This window comes from Megachile rotundata, chromosome 5, assembly GCF_050947335.1.
Source record: "Megachile rotundata isolate GNS110a chromosome 5, iyMegRotu1, whole genome shotgun sequence".
NCBI lineage: Eukaryota > Metazoa > Arthropoda > Insecta > Hymenoptera > Megachilidae > Megachile > Megachile rotundata.
In genome coordinates this window covers 11315985-11330874 of record NC_134987.1, presented here as the reverse complement: position 1 = coordinate 11330874, position 14890 = coordinate 11315985, and the positions used below count along the sequence as shown (strand labels likewise).

The window sequence follows — 14890 nt, the reverse complement described above, 5'->3', positions numbered from 1 at the left end:
CTGCACTCGTTACTTTCGTTTTACGAGTGGATTTTGCAAAACCGTCAGTGCAAATTGGAGGCTTAATTGGCCACGAAACTGGCTGACTGTTAATTAGTTCCATAATGAACTTTTTCGAAAATCTACAAAAAACGAGATATTACAAGAAATTTTAATTTTTTGCTTATGTTCATGCTTTTCTTACAACAGATCTTACAACAGATGAATAAAAATACTTCTTAATTTACAAATTACCAGTAAACATCTTTTACAATGTGCAATTTTAATAAATTGTAAAATGAACTTATTCTGATGTTTATATATTTAAAAAATTATGTAGTTGAAATGTAAAAGGATAATAAATAAAAAAAGTCTTAACAAATAATTAAAAAAAATTTAACCTAACTATTAATCTTTTAATATGTACAATTTTATTGAATTGTAAAATGAATTTTAACTGATACTTATATAAATAAAAAGCAATATAGTTGAAATGTAAAAAGATAATAAATAAGAAAAATCTCTCAACAAGCAACTAAAATAATTCTAACGTAATCATTAATCTTTTAATATGTACAATTTTAACAAATTATAAAATGAATTTTAACTGATACTTATATAAATAAAAATCAATATAGTTGAGATGTAAAAGAGTAATAAATAAGAAAGTCTCTTAACGAAGATCTAAAAAAATCTAACCTAATCATTAAACACCTTTCAACATTTACAATTTTAACAAATTGTAAAATGAATTTTAACTGATACTTATACACACAAAAGACAAAACAGCTGAGATGTAAAACAGTGATAAATAAGAAACTCCCTTAACAAACCAAAAAAAAATCCAACAAAAAATCTTTTAATAAACAACCCGTCTGATTACTAAAATACGAGTATCATCGTAATAAAATATTGTTCAAAAAGAATATTAGCGACGGTATCCCTAATATTATTCACCGTCATGTATAACATTCTCTTTTTGGGCCACATACTCCATATTACCGTCGAACCGGTTAATGAGTAAGTTAACGAGGAACGAGCAGAGGCAAGTTAAAAAGTAACGAGGTCTCTGTGTACGGACAGCTTAATCGAGCGTATAATTTCGGAGTAACAAGCGGTTTCGCGCGCGAACAACCGTTTTGTCGAAAGGAAATTCCGCGCGAGCTGCGGGCTGCATTGTAGCGCGATGCAAATAGCATGAAAACTCGAGTCGTCCTTCGGTCACGAAAGGTACACGTTGGTGCTTCGTTGGATAATAAATTGTTTAGCGGGTAGGATCGTGTGCGTGGAGGGAATCCCCCTCGGGTAATTGGATCCAACCACGAAGGAAAAGTAAAGAATTAACGGTGGCCGCGTGGGGGTAGCTAAAGGTATGTTTTCACGTGACGCTCAAAGTCATGGCTTGCGTTGTCGTGACATTGTAACAACTTCGGACGCTTTCGCGCCATTTTATAGGATGCACTTATGTCATATTTTAGACACGTTTTAGACATTCGTTTTAGATATATGTATATATGTGTTCTTTTAGTATGGGTATTTAGAAATTTGTGAATTTAGGATTGAGGGTATGAAAATTTAGGAATTGGGGGATATAAGGATTTAAGGAAATGGGAATTTGGGGATAGAGGGATTTGGGGATAGAGGGATTTGGGGATAGAGGGATTTGGGAATAGAGGGATTTGGGAATAGAGGGATTTGGAGATATAGGGATTTCAAGACGTAGGTATTTGGGGATATAGGAATTTGGGCATATAGACATTTGGGGACGTTTGGATCTCAGAGCGCTTGGATCTGGGGACGTTGGAATTTGGGGGTCGTTGGGATTTGAGAACGTTGGGATCTGGGGACGTTGGGATTTGAGAACGTTGGAATTTGAGAACGTTGGAATTTGGGGACGTTGGGATCTGGGGACGTTGGGATTTGGGGTCGTTGGGATTTGAGAACGTTGGGATTTAGGGACATTGGGATTTGGGGACGTTGGGATTTGAGGACGTTGGGATTTGAGAATGTTGGGATTTGGGGACGTTGGGATTTGAGAACGTTGGGATCTGGAGACGTTGGGATTTGAGAACGTTGGAATTTGGAGACGTTGGGATCTGGGGACGTTGGGATTTGGGAACGTTGGGATCTGGGGACGTTGAGATTTGGGGACGTTGGGATCTAGAAACGTTGGGATTTGAGAACGTTGTGATTTGAGAACGTTGGGATCTGGGGACGTTGGGATCTGGGGACGTTGGGATTTGGGAACGTTGAGATCTGGAGACGTTGGGATTTGAGAACGTTGCAATCTGAGAACGTTGGAATTTGAGAACATTAGGATCTGCAGACGTTGGAATTTAACGACATTAAAATTGGGGTTATGTAACAACCACGAATTTGGAACAATTGTACTTGCCTCCGTTTCAATTGTCCCATTCTGCATACATCACTCGCGTCAGGTTGTTCATCTCTATGAATACCTCGCTCATAGTCCGAGAAAATGTTATTACCACATACGTGTTAATTAGACATGTCCACCTAACTATCATTGCAGACACGCAGGCCACAGAAACGTGTTTCCCGTTACAGTGGAAGCTCTGTTGCAAGAGTTGTAGTTGTAAGAATATTCGTGGAGATAAGAATTCCAGGAACTTCCGTAAAAGGGGAATTTAATTGAACTTTATTGCCCAACGTTGGATCGAGCTGTCTGTAAATATCCTACGAATTAAAAGTTTTCGACTCGTTACGGTGGCTGTAACACAAATCTTGAAAATGAAAACCGTGAAAGTAGTTTCTATTGGAGTATTTGGTTAGCGAGTCTCGAATGAAATTGAAAATGTAATACGTTGTTTGAACTTTCGAGATGCTGTAACATTGTTAGTACGATTTAATGTTGTTAGTTGGTCATCTGACACCTACTCTGTACTGTTGGATGTGTAATCTTGCTTCGAAATTGAAGATGAAGTGCAGAAATAAATATTGTAACAAGAATACACATAATGGAGATAAGTTATCAGATACAATGGAGTGACTTAGGACATGGTATATGTTATTGATAAAAACTTTTGTAAGATAGGAACTTTACTGAGAAATGTAATCTGTCTATTGTTTGGAAATATCTTCGCCATTGCAATTGTTTCAGAGTTCATTGAAATCTCTGCTTCTTCGATATTCTTCTTATCATTAGATTCGTAATTTCTCGCAAAATTAAAAAACTGTACAATTTGGAGATGTTGATAGGAGTTTGAGAATTTAGGAATTTGATGATTTGGGAAATTAGAAGATTAAAAGGGAAATTTGAAAATTTGGGAATTTGGAGATTTGAGAATTTAGAGATTTGAGAATTTGGAAATTTGAGAGTTTGGAAATTTGAGAGTTTGGAAACTTGAGAATTTGGAAATTTGAGAGTTTGGAAACTTGAGAATTTGGAAATTTGGGAATTTGGAAATTTGAGAATTTGGAAATTTGAGAATTTGGAAATTTGAGAATTTGGAAATTTGAGAATTTGGAAATTTGGGAATTTGGAGATTTGAGAATTTGGAGATTTGAGAATTTGGAAATTTGAGAGTTTGGAAACTTGAGAATTTGGAAATTTGAGAGTTTGGAAATTTGGGAATTTGGAGATTTGAGAATTTGGAGATTTGAGAATTTGGACACTTGAGAATTTGGAAATTTGAGAGTTTGGAAATTTGGGAATTTGGAGATTTGAGAATTTGGAGATTTGAGAATTTGGAGATTTGAGAATTTGGAAATTTGAGAGTTTGGAAATTTGAGAATTTGGAAATTTGGGAATTTGGAGATTTGAGAATTTGGTAATTTGAGAATTTGGAAATTTGAGAGTTTGGAAATTTGAGAATTTGGAAATTTGGGAATTTGGAGATTTGAGAATTTGGTAATTTGAGAATTTGGAAATTTGAGAGTTTGGACACTTGAGAATTTGGAAATTTGAGAGTTTGAAAATTTGAGAATTTGGTAACTTGAAAATTTGGTAATTTGAGAATTTGCAAATTTGAGATTTTGGAAATTTGAGAATTTGCAAATTTATTAATTTAGAGATTTCAGAATGTGGAACTTGAAGAACTCGAAAATTTCAAGATTAAAAAATTTGCAACTTTCAAAATTAAAAAATTTCACAATTTGAAAATTGTGAGATGCGAAAATTGAACCAAAAATTACAAAACTGTATTATTAAAAAATTTTTAAGTCCACAAATCCGAAGAAAATATTACACTTGAGTACATAAAGAACTGTTCAGCACAATTTGACATAGAATCACCATATTTAACATAAAATCAGCATAATTTCAATTTTAATAGGCAACATTCATCATTTTCGCAATTTAAACCTGTTTCAGGTCTCCGCGTGTCGGAGGGCCTCTCTCGCAATCGTTAGCAATGATTCCGCCAACGATGCACGGCCACGAATTTAATCAACCCCTGTCGAGGGTGGTTATGGTCCGTAAAACGGATCAAAGGACTTTCAGCAAGGGCAGACGGGGCGGAGAGCCTCTCCTGGAAACGGTTACCAGGGAAACGGTGGAGCTTTTCAATGGCGGGAGAGCCGAGAGGAAATACACGTCTGAAACCAGAGACATCGTTACGCCAAAATCAAACAGGTATTATTTTCTCTTAATTACGCTATCGAAAGGGAAAAGCAAGAGAAATTTACTTCCTGGAATGTAAACGATGCGGTACGTTCGACGCGGGTATATATTACCGGTCACACAGTGTGGGACCATCTATCGATTAATGTGCGAAGTGAAATTCTTGAAATATTTAGTGAAAACGGAAATTTTTATACTTCCTGTTATCATTTATAACTTAGAAATCATTCTTGCAATAAAAACGGTAATTTATGACACTTCGTGATTTTATTTTAGATGGAAATAGATAAATGTTGCGTGCACGGAAATGGTGGAAACTGTATGCGTGAATTACTAGGGGGATTTGAAATAGTTTTGAGATTTTAGAGATAGAGATTATTTATGTTTTCAATTCACGAATAAATTGGAGAGATTATTGTCGAAGATTGTGGAGATCATAGAGAAGATTATTTATATATATTTATACACTAATGAGAACAAAAATATACATATGTAACATACATTATACATACATACATATATCAAAGTAAAATGATATAAATATTTATAAAAATACGAAAAACTATTAAAAATCATATGGACGTGTTCTTGTAAAGTACAGGTTAAAATATAATAATTTCAGATGGTTCCACACTGGTTTTTAACAAAAAATTATTAAATACCAACAACAAGATAAATGCACGAAATAAATTTGTCCATACAGTCATTCAAAGTTTCATAAATGTTTGATTTGTCGTAGATCAGTTTATTTAGTATTTCAGAGTTGATCTAGAAATTAGTTATACAGACTCCTTACACGTAAAAATATACATAGATGTGTACATAAATGTTAGTGCAAGTTATCCCGAGAGAGAATTAAAAACATGTCAGAGCCATAAGGAATGAGGGTTAAGGGTGGGACTCGTTTACTTGGGACTTCTGTTGATTTTGAAACCCTGTCAGACATGGAAGACAGGAACAAATATTTTCACAGTGGTTTTTGTATGATATGGGAATTTTATAATAGATTGAGAACAATTCTTTTGTTGTTCTTTAATATTTATAATTAAAAGAAAATATTTTACTTTCACTTAAATTATTATTAAATTTTTATACATACTTTTCTGTAGAGTGTTGATAATTTTATAAATTATAATAATTACAAATTGTTTCATACTTGCTTCGAATAGAGTACTTTTTTATTTTATATCTGTAAGAAAATTTAGAATGTGATCACATTTTGTACATAAAATTAAAAAAATTGGTTTGCAGTAAAAATTGAAATGTTGAAATAATTACAGAATCACTTCGATTGAAATTACAATCAGACAAAAATTATATAACACATTCTTCAAAAAATTTACAAAAAATACTTGCAAGAAATTACAAATTATATAAAACTAGTAAAGTTACGTTAGTCTTCCATAAATAACCATTTTCGTTTTTAATATAGCAACGATGTACACAGCAATTAGTCAAAAACGTTTACGTCAAAACGTTTATTTGCAAAAACTATAGCTGAGGTAATAAAACTTCAATTAGCAATAAACGTGTTGATACTTTGTCTGATTGTAAATTGGCAATGTATACAGAACTAGTCGAGGTATAAGAGTATCTATACATTGCCATATTTAACACTTCGCAGGTAACATATACAGACAATACAAATCCTTAAGCCTTAAGGAGAAAACAAGTTTTTTAATCGAGATTGACTGACGACCGAATCCAATCTGTCCGAGACTGACCTGTTACTTTTGTACTCGAATTAAACCGTCCTTGTTTACGTAACTGAATAATTTTACGAGTCATGTTTTTTATCTTTCTTTGATTTACGATATTTACCTTTAACAATTCTTTTCTGGTTTTAGTAGATAAAATATTGTTTGTTAGGTTACGTTTATTAGGAGAATATTGGGATGGATATTGTGGGGTTTGGAGAATTGGGGAATTTAGGGATTGAGAATTTAGAGAGTTGCAAATATTTACATTTGAAAATTTGGGGAATTAGCATATTTAGGGAGTTTGGGGATACGAGAATTTGGAGATGTAGAAGTTTGGGAATTTAGGGATGTAGGGATTTAGGGGTGTGAGGGTTTGTGGTTAAAGGAATTTGGGGATTTGAGAGTTTGGGCATTTAAGGGTATGTGAATAGAGGAATTTGGGGAATTTAGAGTTTGTGGATATAGGAATTTGGGGATTTGAGAGTTTGTGGTTAAAGGAATTTGGGGATTTGCGAGTTTGGGCATTTGAGGGTATGTGAATATAAGAATTTGGGGATTTGAGAAATAGAGAAATTAATAGAGAAATTAATAGAGAAATTAATAGAGAAATTTTGGGATTTGAGAGGTTGTGAATATAGGTGTTTGGGAACTTGAGAGTTTGGTCATTTGAGGTTATGTGAATATAGGAATTTGGGGATTTGAAAGTTTGATGCTATAAGAATTTGTAAATTTGAGAATTTGTGGATATAGGAATTTGGGGATTTGAGAGTTTGGTCATTTCAGATCATGTTAATAGAGAAATTTGGGGATTTGAGAGTTTGTGGATATAGATGTCTAGGGACTCGAGAGTTTGTGGATATAAGTACAATCTGGGTATCTGACAGTTTGTGGATGTAAGAGTTTGGGTATCTAAGGTTTTGTGAATATATTAATTTGTGGATTTGAAACAAGACTTAAAACTTTTTAGATTCGATCACTTAGTGATGTAGAAATTTAGGTATTCAAAAATTGGAAGATACAGAAATTAAAAAATTGTAAAATTTAAAAACATAGAACTTTGGGAATATACGTACATAGAAATACATTAGAGAATTTGACAATGTGGAAATAGAACTTGAGTACAAAATTTAGACCATCCTCCCACTACATGATTTAATAAAACCACTTTTTTGCACATCAAACAAAACCAAAATTCTAGCAGACTATATTAAATACATTTAAGTCTTAAATCTCACAAGTACATTATGGTCCATTGTGACCAAAAATGTCGTGCAATCTTTTATGAATACTAACTGATTCCACCTGGTTATTAATCTCTCTCGGGACATCTTGAGCACGATTTAAGTCTAAGTAAAAATCAGTATATCGCCTTGTGTACATCGTAAATCGTTACCCCTTGTAGTATGCCCTCGCTCAGCGTAAATGGAACGAAAAAGAAGGTGGTCGGCTTTGTCGACCAGCTGTCGCCTGAAAGGTATTCACCTATGGTGCAGACTTGTTACCCAAGCCAAGTGTCGATTCTAACGAAGCCTAACAATGCTAGACTCGACTCGAAGAGAAGCGAATTATTCTCGAAGCTTTTTGAGCATCGTTAGGATCGGCGAATGGTTAGTTTTTGGTAGTAAATGACGTAGGTGGCGAGCACGAAGCCGAGAGAAAGTTCACTTATCGATCAGAATGCCGAAATAAAAATGGACGCATTGTTCCTATGTTACTTCGTTCCTATCGTACTTTGTGGGAAAGAATGGTACATCGAGTAGGTGGTGCAGAGGAAACTGAAATTGCAGGAATACTGGGAGTCTTATACTTAGGTGAACGTGGAAGTACTGGTTGAAGTAATTAGGAGATTAGTTCCCAGCGTGATTTTATTCCGTGATGTACTTTCGCTTTCAGTACATGCTTTAGACGTCCTTACAAATATTCATACACATGTATTTTACATTTGATGTTCTTCTTTCTTTCTTTATTAATTTGATTCAGAGTGCTTGGTAAATTTAATTAGTTTTTAGTAGTGAAGATATTTTAGACATAATATAATTTGGAAGGAATAAATATTGTCTGCAAATGAGATTTGACGGTTGTGTGATTTTATAGAAAATGGACTTTGTGGATTTAAAGTTAAAAATAATTGTAGGAGCAATTAGAAATAATTGTTAGAAGAAGACTTGATATAATTGTAACAGATGAATTTCCTTTTTAAAATGCAGGATTCTTGTTCACATGATTTATTTACTCGAATGCAGTTTCTTTCCATTACTACTTATTTCAGTTACTACAATATTATTGCACTAATTTAATATCTTTAAATAAAAGTTTGATCTCATTATTTTCCAAAGAAACTTTAATATCATTCTATTTGAAGAAAACTTAGATTTCATTCAATCTGAACGAAACTTGAATTGCATTCAATGTGAACAAAACAGAAATAGAGGTTTAATTGAAAAATTAGAAAAAGTGAAGTATCGAGTACAACAGATCCGTATAATACAGATGAAATGAAAGATAGGAACTTATTAACCCGAAGAATAGCAGACGGATTTCATGAAGAAATCAAAGAGGCGCTCGAACAATGGGAAGAATCGTATTTATTAGCATTGAGTTCAGAATAGAAAGGTAATTCTGGTATACAATCTAATGATCATGCACAACTTCCACGTTCGCCTAATAATTATTTGTGTTTCTCCTTGCATGCTTAAAATCTCGCAAAATTTCCTTTCTAATGTTTTCCTCAATTTTTGCGAACAAATTTTATTCTTCTGTACTTTCACAAGATTTCTTAGTTTGTATTTTTGGGGATGTGGAGATTTAGGGGCATAGGAATTTTGGGGATGGAGGGATTTGGGGATGTAGAGATTTGGAGACACAGGGATTTGGGGATGTAAGGATTTGGGGGCGTAGGAATTTTGGGGATGTAGAAATTTGGGGACGTAGGGATTTGGGGACGTAGGGATTTGGGGGCGTAGGGATTTGGGGACGTAGGGATTTGGAGACGTAGGAATTTGGGGGCTTAGGAATTTTGGAGATGTAGAAATTTGGGGAAGCTGGAATTTGGGAATGTAGGGATTTGGGGACGTAGGGATTTGGGGACGTAGAGATTTGGGGACGTAGGGATTTGGGAATGTAGGGATTTGGGGACGTAGGGATTTTTGGACGTAGGGATTTGGGGACGTAGGGATTTGGGAACGTAGGGATTTGGGGACGTAGGGATTTGGAGACGTAGGAATTTGGGGGCTTAGGAATTTTGGAGACGTAGAAATTTGGGGACGTAGAAATTTAGGGAAGCTTTAATTTGGGAATGTAGGGATTTGGGGACGTAGAAATTTTGGAGAGCTGGAATTTGGGGACGTAGGAATTTGGGGACGTAGGTATTTGTGGACGTAAGAATTTGGGCGCTCAAATCTCCAAATTTGTGGATGCAGATATTGCAAGCCTTGGAAACGTGGGAATCTAGGAATTAGGAAATTCATCAATTTGAGTATCTAGAAACTTGAGAATTATTACATAAAAAAAAAGACTACTGTGCATAGGATTTAAATCACATTGAGATGAATTAGTAGTGGATCCCCCTAAAGTCAGTTTCCCCTAAAATCAGTCCTCCCTAAAGTTAATTCCCCCCAAAATCACTCCTCCCAAAAATCCCTAAAGCTGCAACACACTTTCAATCATCCTGTTTCCTCACAAGCTAAATATTCTATCGCAAAGGGTTAATGAATTACAAAGGCAAACGCAGAGGAAGCGACCTTTCTTCTGGTCGACCGTGGCCGTGATCGAGGCGACTCGTAGGAAGAAGGAAGTAAAAGCGTGTACACACGGGAACGACGCGATGGAAACGTGTGCGCGACGATTCGCTTGGAAGCGGACGAACGCGTAATTCCACAGAGAGCGTCGCGTGCTTCTCGAGCTCTCATCTACAGCTTTCTCTCGGCTTCTTCGTCGTTACTTCACCGCCTGAATGCTGATACTGTAAATACGCTGAGCCGTTGCGTGACAAACGGACCGGCAGCCACCTTGAAACTGTTGAGCTTCGCTTGGCCCCCGGTCTTTTCAATGGAACAGACATTCAATGGCCCGTCGCGTTTATACGTTTCGGCGGCTTAACCCTTCCACGATAACGCTTAACCACATTGCGTGTGTTTTAGCTTGAATCACTAGGTTTCATTTTCAAGTCACTGAATTGTATGGGGTGGACAAGATAAGAGGCTAATAGTAATTTACTTTTCTGTAGTTGTAATGGGTCACTTTTATCTTGGCCACCTAGTATTATTGTTCTTTGTATGGCTGAGGTTACCTCAGTTACCTCTATCTTTAAATTTCTGAACTTGTCACAATTGATGATTTTTTCATTTTCACTATTTAAGTCATGTAGTCTGCATTCAGTCAATTTCTGAGTCTTTTAATCACCAAGTGCTTTAATTTCTGAATTTCCAATTTGCAAATACTCAAGTTTGCAAGTTGTGAAAGACCTAAATTCATACTTCAGGACTTTTCAATTTCTAAAGCATGGGCCCCAATTTTCGAATCCAGAATTCCCTACTTTGTTCACCTCCAAAAATTACAAATTAAAATGTCCCAAAAGAGATAAAATACCACAACTAATTTTTAAAGAAAGTGAAAGAATAATTAAATTTAATGATTAACCAGTAACTAATAATTTGTGAATTATAATATATACTCAATTAAGTCTAATTATCCAGTGCATAATAATTAGACTATAACAGCCAGATCTAATTAACTAAGTCTACATTAACAATTAGAGAATAATAGTCTTTAATAATAATTAGACTATCTCTTGAACTTGTCTTACGTCCATTTTCTCCTTCCATCGTACGTCCATTTTCTCTGTGGCCAACGTGTTAACTAGAATCGCGCACTTCGTGGCAGACGATAGTCATTAAGAAAAGCAAAAAGCGTATAATAAACATGTGCCTCAAACTTCGTTTCAGTTGAGAGATGAATGCTACTCTTTGTTACATTTTACAATACATGTTCTGTGTAACTTCGAGACGAAATTTTGTGAAGTGTACTGCGAACCGCAAAACAGAATAATGTAAACTTTCAAAGCGCTACTTATTTGCATTATAAAGAAAATTTTAATTTCTGTTACATAAATGACGATCCTTAAATCCCTTGTTAACGTATTCCTTATATAAGTTCATTTGAATTCTTTGGTAATTGTGTTTTGTCGATGCTTTGGAGATTTTTTAAATTTTATGAAAGGTAGGAAGGTTTTTTATAAAAGAACCACAATGTTAATCGTCATAATCAAGGACAGTGCAAGAGAATTAAGGAGAAAAATTGTCTTATAAGGAAAATTGTGTTGTAAGAAACATAATTCGATGTCAGTCTTTGTTATTAAAATATAAGAAATGTAATAATTGTTACAATATAACAAGTATATTAAAATATAACAAACATATAATTGTTACAATATAACAAATATATTAAAATATAACAAACATACAATTGTTGTAATATAACAAATGTATTAAAATATAACAAACATATAATTGTTGTAATATAACAAATATAATAAAATATAGAAATGTTTACATATACGCAAACATTATTAATAATTATAATATTACGATTGGAAGCTCGATATATAATTACACCAAAAATTCAGTCGGCGAAAGATTGCAAATACAGGCGATTGTATCAGAATTTAGATGAGCAGCTTTATAACGAGCTGGTTTGAATAAAAGTGATTGAATAACAGGTCTTGCTGCAACTTTACAGCCGATTGTATTCAAGATTGATGGAGAGTCTATGAAGCTATTAATGACTTTAAAAGGAAAATGAAATTGTTGATGACGACGATTAAATCATACTTGGAACGTAATTTTGAAATTCATGAATATTGGAAGTTTTGAACTTTGAAACTGTGGGAACTGGGAATTTTAGAATTGGGAAATATGAGAATTTGGGGGTGTAGGAAATTTGGGATGTGAGAATTTGGGGATGTGGGAATTTGGGAATGTGGGAATTTGAGAATGTGTGAATTTGGGGATGTGGGCATTTGTGGATATGTGAATTTAGGGATGTGGAAAGTTGGGCAAATGAGAAATGGGAAATGTGAAATTTTAGGATATAGAAAATTGGACATGTGGAAATTTGGGATGTGAGAATTTCGGGAATATTGGAATTTTGGGATGTGGAAATTTAAGGATATGTGAATTTCGGGAATATTGGAATTTTGGGATGTGAGAATTCGGGGATGTGGAAATTTAAGGATATGTGAATTTCGGGAATATTGGAATTTTGGGATGTGGAAATTTAAGGATATGTGAATTTCGGGAATATTGGAATTTTGGGATGTGAGAATTCGGGGATGTGGAAATTTAAGGATATGTGAATTTCGGGAATATTAGAATTTTGGGATGTGAGAATTCGGGGATGTGGAAATTTAAGGATATGTGAATTTCGGGAATATTGGAATTTTGGAATGTGAGAATTCGGGGATGTGGAAATTTAAGGATATGTGAATTTTGGGAATATTGGAATTTTGGGATGTGAGAATTCGGGGATGTGGAAATTTAAGGATATGTGAATTTGGGAATATTGGAATTTTGGAATGTGAGAATTCGGAGATGTGGAAATTTAAGGATATGAGAATTTTTTAATGTAAAAATTCTAACACGTGGTAATTTGGGAATTTGAGACCGCTTAACCTCGAGGATTTGTAAACGCAGAAAGCTACATATATCTACATATAGAAATACTTGAATTTGAGTGTACGAATCTCTAAAATCTAGTAACTTCTGAATAGTAAAGCTGAAACTTCGAAATTTTAAGATTTTATCGTGTAATTCTGTCTGTGAACTTCATATCATTACTACTTACCACCTTTAAAATTTTTGTCTCATAAAAATCTTCCACCCCCAAAATTTTTTAACGTCGACTCTTCAGCGCGTTTCCTTATAAGACAACCTCCGTTCGCTAGGCACAGAAGTCGATCGCGATAGATTTACGGGAATCCCGTGTAATAGATCGCGTACGGGTTCCCACAGAGACGAATCGTATAAATCCGTCACGGCGGCGAATCACGTTTGCAGCGAAGCCGGCCCGTGTCAGATACAATTACCCGCCTCGATCCTCGTTTTTGCTTTACTCGCGGTCGTTTATCTCGCGCGAGACGAAGCCGGCTACGCCCGAGGGAGATTGCCGTTCATTAACTAAACCATCCCATCTCGATCCTGGATTTTGTGCGTTATAAACTTTGTCCGACAACGAAATTATGAATCTTATATAAATTTCAAATCAGTCATCATGCAAAAGCTATGAAATATTTTTTCATTTTGCAGAGTTGTGGGAAATGTTGTAGACTTAGGATATGTTTTGTGGCCATCAAAATTGAAGTATTATAAAAATCACTTTAATAATTTTATTTGAATTTTGGTGGCAAAAGAAGTGACGTCAAAACAACATATGATAGATGCATAAGAATGTTGTTTGTCAAAGAGCTCTGTGATTGTTACAAGTTTTCAGAGTTCAAGAATTAAGTGTCCGTGATATTTCACCACTTCTGATATTCTAATTTAGAGAGCATTTGTATCAATATTACAATCATCCCAAAAGTAAATCTGGCTATAGATATTACTTCCATTATACCTTAAAATTACCTGACCCATAAAAATAAAACCTCGTACACTAAAATCTTGTACCAATAAAAAATTGTCCCCCAAAATCTCATAGTTCCCATATAGTCAGCAACCTCAGTCTTCTTGCAACTCCTGTTAGAACAAAAATTCGAATAAACCTTACGATTCCTTTTCAAGCCTCTCTTCTATTTTTCTATACACATCACAGACATGTACGAATATTAATAACTTCCTTAATCCCTGTCAGAACTGTAGATTATTCCTTGGGATACAGTATTCAGCCCACGGTGTAGAACCCGTTAGAAATAGATTAGAGGCACCGGTCCAATTTCTCAGAGCACTTTTCGATCTTCCATCTATTCTGCATGCATCGTTGACTAACGATCATTCTGATCCCGAGAAAAGATCATGATTGGTCGGCCGGTGCACGCTTTCCTCGACCTTTCAGCTTTTGATCGTTCACTCGAAAAGGCTAGAATGCTCGTCCTGGTTCGCGCTGACTTTAATGCCGCTCACTCCGTTTAATTTGCTTTGATTCAGCATCCCGATGAGCGAGAAACGAGGCTGAAGAGAAACGGACGTTAATTTAACACGTTCCTCGAACCATCGTTCTTTTACTTTGCTTTCCTGAACTCGGGTATTCCGACAATCTTTAGGATGAGTTTCGGGGACGTTGTGAAACTGAGTTTCTTGCTTTGGAGGCTGCTGAATATCGATCTTTATTTTATAATTTTGTGATGTTGTATATTGTGAAGTTTTTCATTGTAACTATAATGTGAATTGTAAAATTATTCATTTTAATGTGACACGAATTATAAAGTTGTTCAATGTAGCTTTAAAGTGAATTATAAAGTTCTTCATTGCAGATGTGACATGAATTAAGAAGCTGTTTGATGTAGCTTTAATATGAATTGTAAAGTTGTTCATTGTAGATGTGACACAAATTATAAAGTTGTTCGATGTAGCTTTAAAATGAATTGTAAAGTTGTTCATTGTAGATGTGATACGAATTAAAAAGCTGTTCGATGTAG

At 34.8% G+C, this 14890-nt stretch overlaps 1 protein-coding gene across 6 annotated transcripts in view; it reads left to right on the top strand.

Moving 5' to 3' along the window:
• Positions 1-14890, top strand: part of LOC100878591 (uncharacterized) — an 85303-nt gene that overhangs the window by 58081 nt on the left and 12332 nt on the right. For 5 of the 6 annotated variants that reach the window (XM_076532063.1, XM_076532065.1, XM_076532066.1 and 2 more), the window contains 2 exons: positions 4313-4573; positions 7664-7735. In XM_076532063.1, coding sequence (XP_076388178.1) covers positions 4313-4573; positions 7664-7735 — 333 coding nt within the window. The remainder of the gene's footprint in view (positions 1-4312; positions 4574-7663; positions 7736-14890) is intronic. The other variant, XM_076532064.1, reaches the window with a different exon arrangement.